Below are 20,822 nucleotides of genomic sequence, written 5' to 3'. Positions count from 1 at the left end.
ATGCCCCGTCAGGAACCGGAAACAAGCGCCGCAGGGCCGAATTTTTCAAGGAGGACATCGCCCCCCTTTTCGCGGTGCGATTTGAACAAATAATATTTGCGGGTGACTTTAATTGCGTGCTGAATCCCAAAGATCAGACGCCAAATTTTAACAAATCTCCGGAGCTGGAGAACATCGTCAGAGAATTCCATCTGTTAGATACTTGGGAACTAAAACATGGTGATCAGCTCGGTTTCACCTATATCACCAGCCATTCTGCCAGTCGTATCGACAGGATTTACGCAACGTCCAATTTAAGGCGACACGTTTTACAGTCCGAGCTATGGCCCACTATTTTCTCTGATCATATCGCGTACATATGTACGATAAATTTAGAGAAACAAGGCACTTACAGGGCGCGAGGTCAGTGGAAGCTAAACGTTGCTCATCTTTCGGATCCTGGATGTCACGCCGCCTTCCACACCACTTGGGCAGAATGTGAAAGGAAGTTCCACTTGTATGGTACGGCGCTGAATTGTGGCTCAACTGCGCGAAGCCCGCAATCATAAAGACAATGAAAACTTACTCCCGTGAAAAAGTCGCCTGGCGGAAGCGGACATTAGACTTTTACTTCAGCTGTCTGAGAGACTTGTGCGTTCGGGATGCTACAATCATAACAAACTATGGGCAAATCAACAGAATAAAAGCAAAATTGCTCACCCTGCAGAGGCACCATCTCGAAGGCTGTAAAATACGAACGCGTTTGCAGAACGGTACACGAGAAGAAACAACATCGATGTACCACATCCTCCAAGAGAACAAAAGACAAAAACGGAAAATTCTGACGGAACTCAAAACTTCAGACGGGAGACTCTTGACAGATCAAGCTGCAATACGAGACGAGATCCATCGACACTTTAGTGAGTTGCTGGCCAATACACAGACAGATGAAACAGAGCAGCAAGCTCTCACTGCTAGGACGACAGAGCGACTCACTCCAGAAGAAGCTGATGTGCTCGCAGCGAGAATAACGGACGAAGACGTCGAAGATGCCATCTCGAGGAGTCCAAAGAATAAATCACCTGGACCAGATGGGCTACCCGCTGAATTTTATCAAACTTTTCGCGAAAAGATAATTGCTAAATTGACACTCGTCTGCAATGAAATACTAAATGCCGACACTGACCTTCCGAAGGAATTCTGTGAAGGTACAGTGGTCTTAGTCCCCAAAACACCAAGAGGCAAAACTGTGGAGAATCTTCGACCCATAACACTTCTCAATAGTGATTATAAAATCTTCGCCCGTATCATGACGCAAAGGTTTAATTCAGTTATTCGTACAGTGACAGGAGCTTACCAGACAAGTGTGGGAAAGGATAGAACGATATTTCAGACCTTATGCGACTACAGAGACATTATAGCGATATCGGAAGCCTGCAACATTCGCTGTGCCCTGATGTCGCTTGACTTTGAAAAAGCTTTTGATAAAGTTAATCATTCGTACCTGTTCCGGTGTATGCATTCCATGCACTTCCCACAGAAAATTATAGCCTCCGTGAAAAACATACTGACGAATAGCACGTCAAGAATCAGTGTCAACGGACAACTCAGTCACCCGATCAATATTCACAGTTCGGTAAGACAAGGTTGCCCCATGTCCATGACGCTTTTCGCGATTGCGCTTGAACCTCTCTTAGTTTCCCTGACTCGGCAACTCCGTGGACTACATATACACGGACAGAAGATCATATGTCAAGCCTACGCGGACGATGTAGGGGTACTTGTGACTGACGAAAGCGAGGTGGCTACAGTACTTGAAGTTGTGGCGACCTACGAACTGGCGTCAGGAGCTAAACTCAACCGCAATAAATCTGGTATTATGAATATTGGTAGGGGCATAGAGATCAGAGCCGCCGGACGTATCAACACTGTGGAAAAACTAAAATGCCTTGGAATAGAATATACGAATAATATCCGCCGCACAGCCGCTCTCAATTACAGAAAATTACTTGCCACATTACGAGCAAGCATACAACAACACAGCTTGCGTAATTTAAATGCAATACAAAAAGTGCAACTAGCCAATACCTATTTAACCTCCAAAGTAAACTATGTTGCTCAAGTGCTTCCTCTGCCACGCACCATAGCACGCCAAATGCAAGCAGCGCTTGGTTATTTTGTCAGCAGAGGTCAGATATTTAAGGTTTCATATGATACCTTGACGCTACCGACACGCAATGGAGGGCTACATCTAACAGACATCTACCTTAAAGCGCAAGCGCTATACGTTAGCAAAACTTATAAACAGTGGCAACGATCACCGCGGACCTTAGTGGCTCATCTCTTACGTGAAATCACCCCAGTCAGCAGAGATCCACCAATCGATGTGCATCACATTTCCCACGAGCTGTACCACTATAAACACTTTCTTGTGGAATACAGCTATGTACGCCATAGAATACCGGAGAAGGACATATATCAGGTTAAGGAGGTTTACAACACCTTGCTGGGAGGAAAATTGCGCAATCGAATAGAAAACAAGTTTCGACATTATAACTGGAAAAACATATGGGAAAACATATCTGACCCCCATCTACCATCCAATGTGCGATCGACGTGGTACCTCGCAGTCAATAGAAAAATCCCCACCAACTCTAAACTGCACGCAATACGTCTGGCACACACACCAAACTGTCCCAGCTGCGATGTCGTCGACACCGAAGAACATCGTTTCGTCTGTGACGATGTGAAAGACGTGTGGAATCTCTTCAGGCAAAAACTAGCACGTGTGCTCCGCACGTCACCTAACACCATCACACCGACACACGTCCTTCTGCCAGATGACGTGCCATATCCTAACACCAAAAGAAGGTCAGCCAACTGGCTCAAAGGACTGACAGTCCATTACATCTCAACGGCTATGACGACGAGTGCAGAAGACTATTGGATGTACCTGATGACAGAACTTCAAAAGCTCGAACGACAAAAGAAATACAAAGAAAATTACGCAAATTTCTTGAACCGAACTTTGTCCTACCGACAGAGCTGAAGAACGATTAAACGATATTTTTTTTTATTATTTTTTTTAATTTTTTTTTAAATTTTTTATGAAATTCTCTATTAAGTTTCTCATTCCTTTTGCGCCAAGAAGGTGGCTATTTCGTTTACCCTTTGCCCTCGTGTAGCAGCACTAATAGGTTGCTGACGCAACCCTGAGACGCCAGCGGGCTGAAGTACGCCTGGCTCTCCTATAAAAATCGCTACCGCACAATGATGGAAGAATGTAGCGGACCTATTTTCTTTCCACAACTCCAAAAGAAGGGATTTTGTTCACTTGTACACATTTACTTCGTTGGTCAACTATCTCTTATGGAACAAACATAGCACAGAAGCTAGCCGAAGAAGGCACAAATGGCGAGCGGAAGGACGGGCTGTAGGGGAGGAAGGAGGCCCGACAAAAAAAAAAAAAAAAAAAAAATAAAAAAAATAAAAAAAAAAAAAAAAAGTGGTTAGCGTGAGTAACTGCGGAACGAGAGGTCCTTGGTTCAAGTCTTTCCTCGACCGAAAATTTTACTTTCTTTATTTTCGCAAAGTTATGATCTGTCCGTTCGTTCATTGACGTCTCTGTTCACTGTAATAAGTTTAGTGTCTGTGTTTTGCGACCGCACCTCAAAACCGTGCGATTAGTAGACGAAAGGACGTGGCTCTCCAATGGGAACCGAAAACATTTGATCACAAGGTCATAGGTCAACCTATTCCTTCACAGGAAAACACGTCTGATATATTCTATACGACACTGGTGACGGCATGTGTGTCACATGACAGGAATATGTTGTCGACCCACCTAACTTGTACACTTGGCGAATGGGAAAAAGATTCTTCTACCTTGCCCGAATTAGGTTTTGTTGTGGATGTGATAACCACTCCTAAAAAAGTGATGAAAACATAAGAGTTTGTCACATAAACTGAAAATAAAAAATTAAACTTTTTACTCGAGGGAAGACTTGAAACTAGGACCTCTCGCTCCATAGCTACTCTCGCTAACCACGGGACCACGGCGCTCCTCGACTCCGGTTGACCTTGATGTTGCCTATCTTCGCATGGACTACTCAGTTTGTATATTTTGCTTATTTTGTTCATAGTTTTTCACAACTTCTTCCTGTTTTCTCGATTGATCTGTGTTCAGTTTTTCAAAGCCTATCCACTGTGCCAACTTATAACTAAATCTGAGGGGGGTGCAATGGGGAGGTTCCCTTGTGAGTATGACATGGTGGTTGGTTGGTATCGTTGGGCCTCCAGAGGCCTGTTCGGACGGAGTTGAGGACTCTTACCCTCTCAATCCGTGAAGTTCCATTTAGTTTCCTCCTCCCCTTCAGGGTGCTTTACCTTTTATGTCAGGCAGTGTATATTGTGTCGTTACACTCTCAACGATAGTCTATCCTGTGTAAGCCTCTTCATCTCCGTAGAACAGCTGCAACCTACATACATGTCAGGCTACTTATTATATGCGAACTTTGGTCTCCTTCTACGGTTTTTATTCCCCACATTTCCCCTCATTACCAAATAAACTATCCCTTAGAGCACCTGGTCGTGCCCTGTCAATCTCTCCCCTCCTTTAGTCAAGTTGTACCATAAATATCTTTTCTCCCAGATTCGCTTCAGCACCTCTTGATTAGTTACCTTATCTAGCAATCGAATCTTCAGCGCTCGTCTGCAGTACTACACTGCAAAAGCTTCTATTCTCTTCTTGTCTGAGCTGCTTGTCTTCCACGTTTCACACGCACACTGACAACAGTGTACCCAAGGAAAGGAGGTCAGGGATATTTACTGGTAGTTTGTGTACCGAGAGCCATCTGTCACAAATCTGTTTCGCCACCACCACAAAACTTGCATGAGTTGCACCCTCTCCCAGCTCAGATCCTCGGTATGCCCCTTGCAATTAATCTGTCTGTAAACTGAAAGGCAAAAAGCCCTCATGGTGTAGGAAGAAAGCCTTGCCGAAAAGACGCTTCAACTGCCGTACACGAACAATAAGAATTAGTTTCCGGTCTCTCACCGTGCAGCAGTAAGCGGCGATTGACGTAAGATTCTTTTCGTGAAAGTTCCTTATGTTAGTTATATTAGTTACTAATGGCTGTATTCCGTACAGTGTTGATGCATTTATTGAAAAATAAATACCTCAAGACGTGTATGCGTGCTGGTTGCAAAGGCGCACTGCGGAAAGGTTGCTACAACCTTGTGAAACAACTTGTAAGTTCTTCTATTCTCTCTGCGTAGACAAAGTGGATGCACGCCTCCTTGCTCTTCAGTTTATGGGAAGACTATGCAAGGCTACTCTCTGGACAAATACTTTAAGAAAAGACTTCCTAACACTTAAATTTATATTAAATGTTAACATGTAGCTTCTTTTACTATTGGAAGTATACAAATTATATCCTCCCCACTTCTACTGCGGTCAGCTAACTCGTCTGCTACTTTTGCCCATTTCCTAATCTAATTCCTCATCATCATCTCACTTAATCACTTCGCAATACCTTTTTTAGACTTTATCCATTCCTTTCAACTGATTACCCAAGCCGTTTGCCCCCTGTGGCAGTATGACAATGTCATAGACAAATCTTAGCGGCTTTCGTTTCTGCCTCCTGAACTCTCACTCCAAGTTTTCTGCTCAGTGTTCTTTACCACTTGAGGTGCATGTTGAATAATATGTGACATAGATTACATCCATGTCTCACACTCGTGTCAATTTTTGCTTCATTTCATGTCATTTTAGAAACTGCAGTCTGGTTTCTGTACAAGCTGTAGACAGCCTTTCACTCTCCGTAGTTCCCTGGACTTCAGAATTCTAGTCCCCAGTCATTTATGACTGTTCTCAAATTCTCGCCATAGCTGGTTAAAGGCCTATAACGTTGTGTGTGTGGTTTTTTTTTTTAATTGGGAGTGGGTTAGAATGTGAAAAAGTTTTGACTTCGTTGTTTTCAGATAAATAAGCAGTCGTCCAAGGTTGACCGAGACTTCATAAATTGAAATAAGGAAGACCATATAAAATTCGGTATATACTGTGTGACTTTAGCTCACATGGAGGCAGTACCTTCTGTATACAATTTATTTTCGGCACCTCGATTAATATATTAGACGAACTGGGCTCAGGATTCCTCTTGGATATTTCTTACCAATGAAATTCATATTGTATTTTTCGAGTCCAGCCGTAAAAGAACTTAAGGGATTTCAGTTGTTCTGTAGTCTTTGAAAACAATTTATTACCAACCCTTTTTGCTCTTTCTTGACACTACATAATTGGGAAGATGAAGAGGACCTTTTGGAAGCTAATACACATACCATGCAATCCGTGCGGGACTACGGGAATAAGGTGATAAGGGAGAGATAAGCAACACAAAAATTGAAAACATACATAGCAAACCGTATTTTGTTCCCTTTTTGGATAATTTAAAAGTGACACTCTTCTAAAATGATGATAATGAAAACATAACATTCGTAACAAATTAAACAGAAATTTGAATGCTGTGTCAGTTACAAATACGTTTGAAATTGTCAGACATATGAATGGACAAGGAAATACTATTAACTTTTGGATAACAATGTGAAATTTCGACATAACGGATATATGGTATGAGTACAGACCATGCTGCCTTTAGTAAGGCCTTTACTTCGAGGCTGGCTTACCTCTTTGTTGATATAATAGTAACCTTCTTCCAAGGACGTTGTCGAAGTTTGCTTCTCCAAAGTCTTTTTGCCCGAAATCGGTGGTTTTGTCTCTTCTGCTGTCGTCGGTTTGGCCTGTAAAAATTATAGTTCCAATCAAAATTCCACAGATAACGGAACTAATTTCGGTGTGGAATTTGTTCACCTTGCAATTATGACTTTTCTTTAAGAGAAAATATCGATGTACATCAAATTGCAGAACCAGTAAATTATCAGCCAAATGCTTTAAGATACAGTATGTTCCCTAAAAAGTTGCTGAAAAGTTCAGATTTTATAATTATAATTATATACAATAGCATGCCACCTAGGGGATTCAATGAGGTATAACACGCTATGTGAACGTAAGGATTGAATTCTACATCTACATCTACATCTATACTCCTCAAGCCACATGACGGTGTGTGGAGGAGGGTACCTTGAGTACCTCTATCGGTTCTCCCCTCTATTCCAGCCTCGTATTGTTCGTGGAAAGAAAGATTGTTGGTATGCCTCTGTGTGGGCTCTAATCTCTGATTTTATCCTCGTGGTCTCGTCGCGAGATATGCGTAGGAGGGAGTAATATACTGCTTGACTCCTCGGTGAAGGTATGTTCTCGAAACTTCAACGAAAGCACGTGCCGAGCTACTTAGCTTCTCTCTTGCAGAGTCTTCAACTGGAGTCTATCTATCATCTCCGTAACCCTTTCGCGATTACTAAATGATCCTGTAACGAAGCGCGCTGCTCTCCGTTGGGTCTTCTCTATCTCTTTTATCAACCCTATCTGTTACGGATCCCACACCGGTGAGCAATATTCAAGCAGTGGGCGAACAAGTGTACTGTAACCTACTTCTTTTGTTTTCGGACTGCATTTCCTTAGGATTCTTCCAATGAATCTCAGTCCGTCATTCAGTATGTTTTTATATGTGGGCAAGTTACAGTATGACCTGATATATTACATGTTTAGGAGCGAACAGCCAAAACTGATACGCTTCTCATTGGCGGTTCCTCAGAAACATCAGAGTCCAGTTCTGGAACAGTCGTGGGACACAAACACATGTCCATCATTATTCTGGTCTTGTGAGCAGTACCGTATAGCTAATAACTGACGGTTTCGAATGACGTGGAAGCATCTCCTGAGATAGAGGCGATTCTTAGGCTTGACACTAAACCGCAGTTTGTAAGAGAATGAAATAAAGCATCATTCTATAGGCCCCGATACACGATTTGTCTGCGTCCAATTTCTTCCTGGACTAGGGAATACTACAGATGGGTCATATACGATGGGTTTACATACGTGGAGACCACCCCACAAAAACAACTGAGAATATTTTGAATATATGAATATATAATATGCATGTTACTGTTTGTCGGATTCAAAACAGAAGAGTTACATTCTGCAACCTATTCTGGGTGGCTGTGAGCAAGCGTTTACTATCATCTCTGGTTGTAGCTGGTTGTGGTCTACCTCGCCTTGATCTTCGTCGTACACATTACTGAACCGCTTTCTTAGTCGCATAGCATTTCTATTGGATACTCCAGTGATATTTGCTGATTCACAGCGTGACTGACTAGCTGCTATCCTACCATTGGCTCGTCATGAAGTAGATCCGAGTCAGATCAGTCCACCTTTATCGAGTGATCGCCACACACCAAATAAACGTACAGCACGAAAACTTGAGCAAATCTACCGTCTTACGGGGCACGTGACTCTGTCGGCTGAACGGGCTTTTCCTCTTCCATACAATTACTTATATGTGCGTAGTGAACTGTTGTATTCCAAACTGTAGACACAGCAATCTCTCCAGCATGTAATTCTGTCAGTTTCACCAGTCTTTGGGACCAGTCAGTGAGCTTTACGAGTACTGTAGGGAGGAGGACGCTTAATTAAAATAATAAAATATAGGCACTTTAATATCAGTGGCATACAGAGCAACAACATGAGGCTGTTGCTGCCTACCATACAATTAGAGGTCAGCAACAGTAACAGAAAGTCCTGTTAGCGACAAATGGAGATTATCACTTAAAATATGCCTCTAACATAAACCTCAACATACTTTGTTCGTATCACTAACAGGCTCATTATGTTCGAACTAGGCTGCAGTTTCAATAATTACAAATACCACAGGGGTGTTTAAGGAAGCATGTCTTTATCTGTTAGAAGACACTTCGATGGACTTCACGTTGATGTCATTACGAGAACAACGAAGATACGAGGACATGTTTATTATACTGATAAAGTAACTGGAATCGTTCCAGTTTTCACAATAGACCTACTTGTACTTTAAATATTTCTTAGTGGCGACGGTAAATTAACATGCCACTACTAGCATAACAGCAAATTGTTAGTGCTTGTAGTGACAGACATTTCTGCTTATTCGAGTTTGTATCTGGGTTCTGAATGGATGCAGCTAATGACTGTCAAAATAAAACAGTTGTCGTTGTGGTGGTCTTCAGTCCTGAGACTGGTTTGATGCAGCTCAATAAAACAGAGGAAAGACGAATAATGCAGGTGATATAGTTTGACTTCGAGGTACAGAGGGAAAGCTGAATTTGTTCGGCGTCAGTGACAGCTGCGTAATCGCTATGCTTGAATTCTCGTTGATGAACTAAATCAACTTCTTCCTCTGCTATTCATAATAACCTCTGTGCTTTGATTTGGTATTTTATAAGTTTTATAAAAATTTAGCACACTGTGTTAGCTGCAATGTCACAATTCATGCAGATGACGCGATAATATATGGCAAAATTTACCTAGTAAATTAGTAGCAATATATAAGTCAAATCTTGACGAAATACCAATTTAAGGTAAAGATAGCTATGTTTTAATGTAGCGAAATATGAAATTATGCAATGCATAAAACATAAAATTCAGAGGTGGCTGCTCGATTTGCTACCGCTAGGCCCGATCAACACTCGAACATTATGGGGAATCTTCGTGAACACTACTGAGAAAATTTAGAGATTCGCTATTTGAAACTGACTGCAGATCGATTCTACTGCCACCTTCGTACTTTTCGCGTAAGGATCATGAAGATAAGAGATAAGTGGGCTCATACGGAGGCATATATATATTTATCCCTCGCTCTATTTGCGAATGAAGCAGGAAAGGAATTGACTAATGATGGTATAAGGTACCCTTCCCCAGGCACCATACGGTGGCTTGCGAAGTATGTATGTAGATGCATAGAAAAATGTATTAGCCTTTGATTACACTATTATTGAGTCGCAACTGGAGTGAGTACGGTGTACAAATACAAATACTTGTATGTAATAATGTGTGAGGATGAGATGGAACGATCACTTACGCTCAAATAACCAGTTTCACTTCAGTGATTGGATATCGTGAAACTTGCGTATACCTACAACATAAATTCTTTACAGAAAACCCGTACAGCCTACTTTAGAGTACTGCTTATATGTATATGCTTGAACTGAAAGGGAATATCAAGAAATAAGGAAAGCACGAACTGTCACAGCCATTTTGCACTAGCGGAAGGATGGAGCAGAAGTAATGTAAAATCCAAACTAACATATCCTACAAGAAAGACGGCTATTATCTTTCCAAAACCGAATTCATAATTCCAATGTCCTGTTTTCAAAACGAAATCTTATAGTATTCTTTGGGGACAATGAAAATAAATCGCACTAATAACAAGTAGCAAATAAACAGTTATTCTTACGCTCTCCGTTATATATAGTGGAATCAGATAAGATCGTAGTAAATAGTGATGTAAAAAGTCCTTTCTGCACATTAATTTATAGAGAGCATAGGTAGAGATTGAGTCGTCGAATCCGGTACTACTTTCAAATTAGAAAAATTTACTTCTTGTTGAGACAAGATGTTGAAGAATAAATGTTAATCGTCCCAGTTTGACTGTATCCATTTGACAATATTACTACGAACGATGGGCTATAGAGACGATTGAAAAATTTTCTCCATGAATCGTGCTATACAGGCAGACTTCACAAGTGCTGTTTACCGTTTCATGAGATAATCTAATAAGCAAGTGTGTGCTTGCTAGTGTTTACGAGGAAGTGGAAAAGTGAGCTGGGGGAGAACATAGGCTACTTCATTCAAACTTGTTTACATTCTATTCCTATGTTGTAAATATCTGATACGGATGTAATTAAGATGACCGACATTATAGAAAAATAGTGTATTTATTTGGTAAGCAATCTGTGTCTTACGTATGGCACAGAAGATCGAAAAGTCTACATATTTGTGGTAAGATCTTATGGGACCAAACTGCTTAGGTCATCGGCTCCTAAGCTTACACACTACTTAATCTAACTTACGCTATGGACAACACACACACTCATGCCCGAGGGAGGATTCGAAACTCCGACGGGGGGAGCCGCGCGGACCGTGGCAAAGCTCCTCGGACCGCGCGGCTACCCAGCGCGGCTTGAGAGATCATGTAAAGTAAATTGGATTAGAATTTTGTATCCTGAGACACAGTGTCAGGCAAATAACTTAGATTTTGATACATACTGAGTTTTTTTAATAAAACTGAGAGCTGAGAGAAAGATGGAGCTATTAATAAGAGAGAGGAAAGAAAAAAAAGTCTCAGTGGCACTAATTTCTTTTTGTTGAAGAATCAGTGTACGTACTGGAACAGCACGGAAATAAGACAGAAGAAAATATAAATGTTTACCAACAATATACTAAATATGGCTAGAGTTGCAGGAAACAAAGAATTGTTACGTGGAGCTAGTAGAACATTTATTAACGAATTTGGCTTAAGAAAACTCAGAAGAAAGACATCATTATTGTAAGCCTCGCAACAGAGTAACATAAATAGCAAGAGGAAAAATTAAAAGGAAAATAAAGGAAATTATACCTTTCAGAAGGAAAAGACAGATGAAACATGAAAGACATTTATAGTAAATTAACCAGGCAACAAAAGTTTTCTTCAGTGAAAAAGTGTAAATGGCATCATTGGTCAAGATATCTCGTCCATAAAGCAATTCTGAAGTCTACTACAGTCAATGAATTGTGTATCTGGCGTTAGATTTCTTTGGACACGTCTTTATAATGACTTGAACGTCAACAAACGAACATGAAAAGAGGAGAATCGGAGAATATAAAACCCTTAAAGATAAACTGCTTGCAACTTTGCCATTTCAGACAGATGAAACAATCAAGGAAACATTAGATTATATTGCCAAAGTAGCGAATATATTTAAATCCTTAAGAAATACTTGAATCGAAAATGCAGGCAGGACCATAGAGTAAGACATGGACAACGGTGACTGGGATTCGAATACATAACGCCGGTTATCGAAGATGTATGCTGTGGTAGATCACGCATAGAGAAGAACGGAAGATTTCATCAAACAAGCCACGGATTTTGTGTATGACACAAGCTAAAAGCTACGAAGTAAACAGTAGTAGTGAAATATATATAAAAACGGTAGTACATGTGTACAAAAGAGTGTTTTAAGGATTGAGACTATAGTGTATCGATAGGTCTAGCCAGTTCAATTCACTTCAATGACCCGTGGTATTGAGAAAACTGAGATTCTTGTATATCTGGTAGGTTCTCGCCTGTAAAGGAAAAAATCTCAAAAATAATTAGTCAATTGATAACACACAATATCCTAAAGTGTTTAAACCTCTATATTAATGTAACATGGATATTTCATATGTTATAGAAAATTAGAGAAAGCTACGTCCTATCGAAAATCTGACGTACACTTTAAGACTCTTACCGAAGCCCTCGCCACTAATTCCAGTGCACGTTAGGAAACGAAAAGACTTAGACGAATGTTAGGACAGTGCAAAGGAAATCTGACAACTTTGCCTTATAACATACTGTGCAGCTGAGGCGGGCTTCGTAAGTGAACAAATAGCACATATACTATTTTGTACTGACCTCAGTGACATTTGTACTACGGATGTTCGTTTCGGTGCTAACAAGATAATTAGAGCTGCTGATTTAACCCTTTCAGACCTGATTTTTTGTTTACTTATTAAAAAAAATATCTGACATCATTTTTACATTCAGGTGAGTCTCCTGACAACATTTTTCTAAGAAAAAATTTCATATAATCTGTAGTTTTCTAGATATTTAATGTACACAATTGTGTTCATCAGGTCTCGAGCTTCATGTCGTACATTATGGATCAAGTATGCCACTCTTTATTTCACTTTAAAACAGAAGAAACAATAAAAATAATTCCAAATTACAGTTCTTATTTAAACAACAATGGTCAAAACACTGATTTTAGGGTTTCGTATGAAACTGCTAAAAAAATTTCTGTCCTTTTTGAGACATAAATGTACTTCACGTTTTCTGCACTGGATTCTAGGACGCCCTGTACATTTTGGAAATTTGCAGCGACTTGGAGCTCCTACATCACGCAGAGGCAAATGGTCAATGGAATCAAACTGTGTCTCTGTAGCGGGTCATAATTCTCCTCTTTTTCTTGGTATGACTCTCATGTCTGAAGCCAGTCCTTCATCAGACAGACACCCCCTCTGTTTTTCAGACACTTTCTTCTGGCACAGTATCAATCTATCAGCTATCCTGGTACGAAAGGAAAGAAGGTCCATTTGCTTCTTCTTTGGGATAGACGGGTTGTCTGCATCTCATCTGTATGCCAACCAACTTTGCACGCTGGCAAAGTCAACAGCATGAAAAATCATACGGAAAGGCTATATTCGAGATCTGATGGAAACTCTGTAGTCTTTATACTTTCACATATTTATGATGTTTTTTGTCCCAACACTCATCTTCATCCATTGAGCCTTTACCAACAAAGTTTGAACACAATACAACTGGCCTATAGTCTTACCACTTACACATGGTAATATCATCAGCACTAGCGATTTCTTCTCAGCAACCTCTGGTTTGTTTCATTATTGTTTTATCATCCAAAAAAGGCAAGTTCTTTCCAAATCTGTTTTGCCGGACAGTACCTGCTGCACTGGTGCCTTGAGATTTCATAATTTGAAACAAATGATAAGCTGAAAAGAAGTTGTCAAAGTATAATTTATGACCTTTACCTTTTGAGAGTGGAACAGAAAATTCTAAACCAACAGCAGGACCTAATCCAAATTTTTTACAGTATGCAGTATTTAGTTCAGTTGTAGCACCATGATACAAAAGGAACCTATGCACTATTCCACTCTTTTCGCATGAAGACTTTGATTCCCCATGGAGTTGGTTTCTGTTTGACATACTGCTTCGCAGAAAACTTCCCAGTGAAAGGAACAATTCCTTCACAGACACGAACATTCTCTTCTATAGGAAGTTCACTGCAGCGTTTTCAAATGGCTGAGTAAATTGGCCTGACTTTGTAAAATTTATCTTTATTTTCAGGCGGCTTTTCCAGATTGTTCACCAAGTGTAAATTTGTTCATAATTCTAAAAATCTGTCTCGTGACATGTTTTCCCAAACACATTTACCTTCTGGCTTCTATCCCAATACATTCATAATCTGGGAAATTTCAAGGTGCCAGTCAATATATGCAAACCAAATAGCATCTCTAGTGCTTGAGGAGTTGTCTGCTTGAATGAGGATTTGCCTTGTTGTAATGCATAAACATTAGTGTGGGCTGCCATGCTAGCGAACAAATCATCTGATATATATCTTTTGTAGTATTGCATTGGAGAACACAAGAGAGATTCTTCATAATTTGGAGATTTGTATGTTTCTGCAATGGTACTTATAGGCTTTCGTTTCCATTTTATGGATTCTTTAGGTGTCACCATTATGTTGTCACACAGGTTATTCAATTCTGGGTAGTTTTCATTGCATAAAAAGTTCATTTCAGCATCCACCACCTCTCCATCTTCATCTTCAGATATAATGTCTCTACACACATCATTCACGCCCACTTTATTTGCTTCAACACGTTTTACTATTTGTGGAGTTTGCCTTTCAATAAGTGGTACACTGTCATCCTCATCTCCACTCAAACTAATGTCAGAAACGCCACCATTTTCAATTATGCCCATAATCAAGTCCCAATCTTTCTCCACAGAAAGATATTCCTTATCCATATTTGTAGGTCAAAAACCAGCAATACGAAATAAAATCATATGTATAGGTCACTTATTCTCCTCCTTGCTGTTGGTACTGAAATTAATGGAAAAATTACCACACATAACGACCATAGCCATGCAAATATAGCTGAGACACAGTTTAGGTTATTTTTCCTATTTTACACCATCAAGGACCTGTTGTACACAAATGTGTACATTAATCTTACCTGATACATAACACAAATATGAACTGAATGAAACTGCTGAAAATTTCACTGAAAGAATGTCTAATGTTTCCAAAAGAAGGAAACCACACAAAACATTCATAAACAAAACCCACAATGTGACTATTATAGCAATAAAGTCAACGAATAATGGCTTCCCACAGAGAGACAACACCAGAGAGTATATTTTACTATGTGGTTCACAGACTGCTCACAAGAGAGCAGCAGTTGCTGGAGCATGGCTAAAAGAAACATACAGAAATGTCCACAGTGGGTCTGGATGCACCTGACATTTCTTGTCAGCGAAATATTAGTGAACAAACTTTATCTACACAATTGTGACCACCAGGTCTGAAAGGGTTAAGAACTTAAGTTCACAACTACCCGTAAATTGCGCTTGTTTTATCATAGATCGTAGTAAGCATTTCAAGAAGCTACGGTGATAAACACCGAGGACATGCGAACAACAGCAGTGGTACAATAATGCACAGTTTGTTAGCCTGATTAAGTAGAAGACAAGAAACTTTAAATCCGGGGTACTATTGTTACATATAATCCAAGTAATCAATAATCGTTTGAAAACGTGTACATGTAAGCAAATTGTATAGATGTAAGCAGACAGGCCAGCTAATATAAATGATAAATCATTGTTTCACAAATTATTGGCATATTTGTCTTCCGTCTACATATTGATGTCTTGATGTTTGATCGGATTTAGTTGAATACAGAAACCTTGAAGAGAGAGAGAGCTCTCATCTTCATTCTTCGAATGAAGTGTCATATAATACAGCTCATGCCTTAAAATCCAGACTAAATACCTAGGCTGTTTCAGCAAGAAGTGCCCTGTTCTAATAATAATGCTCTTAGGCATCACAATGCGCACACCAGGAATCTTAAATAAATGTAGGACTTGTTTTGGGATAGACAGAACAATATAAAGGTCAAAGGTTTCTCTTGAGGAAGCTGGAATGTTACAGAATGCTCAATAATGTAGTTTGTTACAGATTACTAATGTAGAGTGCATTATTTATGACCAAAACTGTGATACATTAAACTGAGGCACGAGGAATATATTTATTTTATATTTATGCACTGTGTGGTAGAACTCAGGTAGAATCGACAGGCGGCTAAAGGCATGGAACCAGCTGAGTGGAAAGATCTTTTCGCGACGTGTGTGGCACCATAATGAGAAAATGTGGGACTGACATATACTGGTAATATATTATGGCTCCACATGAGGGAAAAGTTCTGGTAATCTTAATTTGTTTCAATCATCTTATAGTATTTGATGCAGATACATTTGTCTCGTCTGTTGTGAGATTTGCTGTATTTGCGTATTTTTGATGATCAGTTGTATAATAGGCAAAATACTGAAAAACAGAGACCTAAAGTGTACGATGAAATTAATCCGGACTGAAGGAGAAGTGATATTTCTTAAAATGTACTGACCTGAAGAGGGCCAGGAAAAAGTGATCTGACCGAATAGTGCAATAGCTAATGTCTATGTCTAAGATTATGTGAAACTTTGAACTATGTTCCATTTTACTTTTAATTTGTGTCTTCTTACGTCCATAAATCTCAGATCCCTCCACTTGACAGCATGTGAAGCCTTCGTAATCTTCGATAATTGGTTATCGTTTCGTTTACTTTTTCCTTATTTAGCTCCTATAATAGACAAATGAAAATTATATTTTACTCCTAAGAGTGGTGTGTCATTTGATACCAAGTACTGGTAACCATATTGCCCATTTATCCATGAGGAAGTCACGACATTTTCATTTTATGATGAAGAATCATAACTTTGTCATCTGAGAGCGAATTATGTACGAAAATTTACGTTTCTTTTCTTTATTGAGTGCACGAAACAGACATCTAGAAAACCAACTTAAGAGGTGTCAATAACAAATTAAGGTCTGTATAATTTCGCAATACAAGAAATAAAAGGGGGTAAAAAGTAAATGCAAATGAAAGTGCTGTAGCAGTAACTGAAGGTACTAGGGAACGAAACGATTGAGTATTACATCGCCCTTCTAACCCGTAATAGTGGAAAATTATAGAGTGGAATAGACAAAACCACTTATCGCAGATTTTGGGTTAAATATGAGCAAATCAAACAAAAACGTGATGAGAAATCTTGTAAAAGAGACTAGATTTGCTAAATATCTAATGGGAGAAGACACAGCAGAAAAAGTGAAGGAATTCTGTTACCTAGGACACACTTTTGCACAAAACGACGGAAGCAAAGAACGCATCCGAAGAATAAATTTATGAAGTCTTGGCATTTTATCAAATCACTAAGGTGACTCATGTACACTTGTACACAGCACCTGCAAACGACTGGTTGTTCTGCAGCTACTACTATCTGAGAAGGTACTATAGTTGAACAATACTCGTACCGTACTCGATGTAAAAACGTGACATTTCACATGAGAAAATGATTGGCACTTGCAAAGCATTCGCTAACAGAATAAGTCGACAGGTATTAGATATCCACATGATATGGAGAGAAAGGTTCCAGAGAGAGAAAATCTCAACCACTGTATTCTATGAAAGTGGAACTAGATATTGTAAAAAAAAGAAAAAAAGCTGTTTTAAACATTGCAACTGTGGTGACATGGGAATGTATTAAAAAAATAAGTGAACAGGTAACTTGTGAAACAGGAGAAAGTAATGAGGCTAGAAGCCTTACATGAAAGTGTTATCAGAAGAGGCGATATGTAAGTAAGGTGTATGCTAAATTACGCACAATTGTTTTTCGATTTAGTACTCTGGAGCATCTGAGCAAAAAAACCGTATGGGCTAACAATGAGCAGTATTTGTGAAAGATTACTGATGATTGGTTGTTGAGATGAAAAGATTACCAAGCGATAGGGACGAATGGAGGAAGGATCACACTGGCCGAAAGGCAGAGCACCAGTTGAAACCAAGCAGAAGATATTGACAACAACGTAACATTAGTCAAATGCTGTTGACGCACAAAACCAGGAAAAAATAATGAGAAACTCATCAGAACTCATGTTAAAATTGTCTCTCGTTCCGTTGATATGTCATTTGTGCTTAAGTCTGAGCTTATGTTCCTCCCGAAGAATGCCCTTGTACAACTGAAATGAGGGGTATTTTGTTTCCTTTATCATGCGATTCTGTTGCGTAATGTGTTTGTAACTGAGCTAATACCGATCGTGCCTTGTTACGGTCGAATCGTACCCTTATTCATCACTTGTGGAAGCAGGATGCCCGAGCACACCCGAACGCTAGTATCATTTATGATCTTTTTTTTCGCGTCAGAGGTAAAGATTTATTAATATAGGCATATGAAATCAGCTATCAAATTTTAGTGTTTCCAGTGTGAGGGTGACTCGTCTCCAGAGTTGGACAAACTAAAGTGACTCGTGTCCAGAGTTAAACGAACTAAAAAAAGGTAAGGAAACAGAACTTCTATAAAACATTTTAAGTGTATTCACAATTGCGAATGTGGACAACCATCAGCTGTAGAATGGAATGACGATAGCGAAAACTTGTGCCCACCCGGAACTCGAAACCGGATTTCGTGCTTATCGCGAGCTGCCGCTTCACCATCTGGCCATCCGTGCACGACTCACCGCCACCTCAAAACTTCCTATGTCGTCAACCATGCGTCTATAACCCATATTCGTACTTCCATTATGTACACTACTGGAAATTAAAATTGCTACACCACGAAGATGACGTGCTACAGATGTGAAATTTAACCGACAGGAAGAAGATGCTGTGATATGCAAATGCTTAGCTTTTCAGAGCATTCACACAAGGTTGGCGCCGGTGGCGACACCTACAACGTGCTGACATGAGGAAAGTTTCCAACCGATTTCTCATACACAAACAGCAGTTGACCGGCGTTGCCTGGTGAAACGTTGTTGTGATGCCTCGTGTAAGGAGGAGAAATGCTTACCATCACGTTTCCGACTTTGATAAAGGTTGCTATTGCGGTTTATCGTATAGCGACACTGCTGCTCGCGTTGGTCGAGATCCAATATATGTGGAATCGGTGGGTTCAGGATGGTAATACGGAACGCCGTGCTGGATCCCAACGGCCTCGTATCATTAGCAGTCGAAATGACAGGCATCTTATCCGCATGGCTGTAATGGATCGTGCACCACGTCTCGATCCCTGAGTCAACAGATGGAGACGATTGCAAGACAACAACCATCTGCACGAACAGTTCGACGACGTTCGCAGCAGCATGGACTATCAGCTCGGAGGCCACGGCTGCGGTTACCCTTGACGCTGCTTCACATACAGGAGCGCCTGCGATGGTCTACTCAACAACGAACCTGGGTGCACGAATCGCAAAACGTCATTTTTTTGGATGAATCCAAGTTCTGTTTACAGCAACATGATGGTCGCATCCGTGTTTGGCGACATCGCGGTGAACGCACATTGGAAGCGTGTATTCGTCATCGCCATACTGGCGTATCACCGGGCGTGATGGTATGGGGTGCCATTGGTTACACTTCTCGGTCATCTCTTGTTCGCATTGACGGCACTTTGAGCAGTGGACGTTACATTTCAGGTGTGTTACGACCCGTGGCTCTACCCTTCATTCGATCTGTGTGAAACCCTACATTTCAGCAGGATAATGCACGACCGCATGTTGCAAGTCCTGTATGGGCTTTTCTGGATACAGAAAATGTTCGACTTCTGCCCTGGCCAGCACATTCTCCAGATCTCTCACCAATAAGCCAGGCACTACTCTGGATGAGCTGTGGTATCGTATTGAAGCTGCGTGGGCAGTTGTACCTATACACACCATCGAAGCTCTGTTTGACTCAATGCCCAGGCGTATCAAGGCCGTTATTGCGGCCAGAGGTGGTTGTTCTGGGTACTGATTTCTCAGGATCTATGCACCCAAATTGCGTGAAAATGTAATCACATGTCAGTTCTAGTATAATATATTTGTCCAATGAATACCCATTTATCATTTGCATTTCTTCTTGGTGTAGCAATTTTAATGGCGAGCAATGTATATTCCCTTACAGGCGAGACATCTTTTACTTGAAATTCACCCGCCTGCAGTCGGAGGATAAATACGATATTTCAGTGGCTGCGTTATTCTAAATTACAATGCAAAGTTCCTTTGGACATGCACGCATACCGGGGAAGCGACTTTCAAGTAAAATGTCTCACCTGTGCGGGAATATACATAATGGATGTACGAGTACAGGTTATAGACATATGGTTGACGACATAGGCGACCGCTCGCGATAAGTGGGAAATACGGGTCTTAGTCTCAATCCAGCACAAATTTTCATCGTCGTCATTTCATTCTACAGCTGACGGTTGTCCTAGAAATTGCGAATACATCTAATGTATTTCATAACAGCTGTAGTCGCCTCAGTGCCTGTTCCTTTGGACATGCATGCAATTTTTTTGTTTGTGGAACAATAATCTTCATCAGTAATATGGATCGTACTATTTCGGAGCTTCTGCTCACTTGGTTGGTTAAGTCGACAATGTTTTACTTTCAGGCGCACGGTGAGAAGAAGTGCCAGTGATGTGTGATTTCCCTCTGTTAATGACCTGGATTACAATCGTCCGATTGCCAGGACTGATGTAAGCCAATTTCGGTTAACATATATCGAAAAAAATAGAAGGGGGTGTTACATGGCACTCTTATACTATGGTCAGTGTGAAGGTACGTCTTTCGGTCACTGCTCCAATCTAAAGAGTGTCTCATTTATCTTGATCACCCGAAAGCAAAATAAAAAAACACTTTCAGCAAACGTTGTTTAACTACCAGGAGGACATTAACCAGCATGATTACCTTTCTTGTATATTTGTTCGTTACGAAGATATGAACAGCAGTTCGCATTTTTCAATATTCCATATTTTTTATTCGGTAATCAGCTTCCTCTTCTTAAGATGTGTTCAGAAACATGTCAGAGTGTA

General features: G+C 40.3%; 1 protein-coding gene across 15 annotated transcripts in view; it reads right to left on the bottom strand.

Moving 5' to 3' along the window:
- LOC126247140 (synaptopodin-2) overlaps window positions 1-20,822 on the bottom strand; it is a 420,967-nt gene that overhangs the window by 201,924 nt on the left and 198,221 nt on the right. For all 15 annotated transcript variants that reach the window (XM_049948459.1, XM_049948460.1, XM_049948464.1 and 12 more), the window contains one exon: window positions 6,664-6,777. In XM_049948459.1, coding sequence (XP_049804416.1) covers window positions 6,664-6,777 — 114 coding nt within the window. The remainder of the gene's footprint in view (window positions 1-6,663; window positions 6,778-20,822) is intronic.

Source organism: Schistocerca nitens, chromosome 1 (genome assembly GCF_023898315.1).
Source record: "Schistocerca nitens isolate TAMUIC-IGC-003100 chromosome 1, iqSchNite1.1, whole genome shotgun sequence".
NCBI classification, from domain to species: Eukaryota; Metazoa; Arthropoda; class Insecta; order Orthoptera; family Acrididae; genus Schistocerca; species Schistocerca nitens.
The sequence above is the reverse complement of the archived record's forward strand: the minus strand, read 5'-3'. Positions and strand labels throughout refer to the sequence as shown.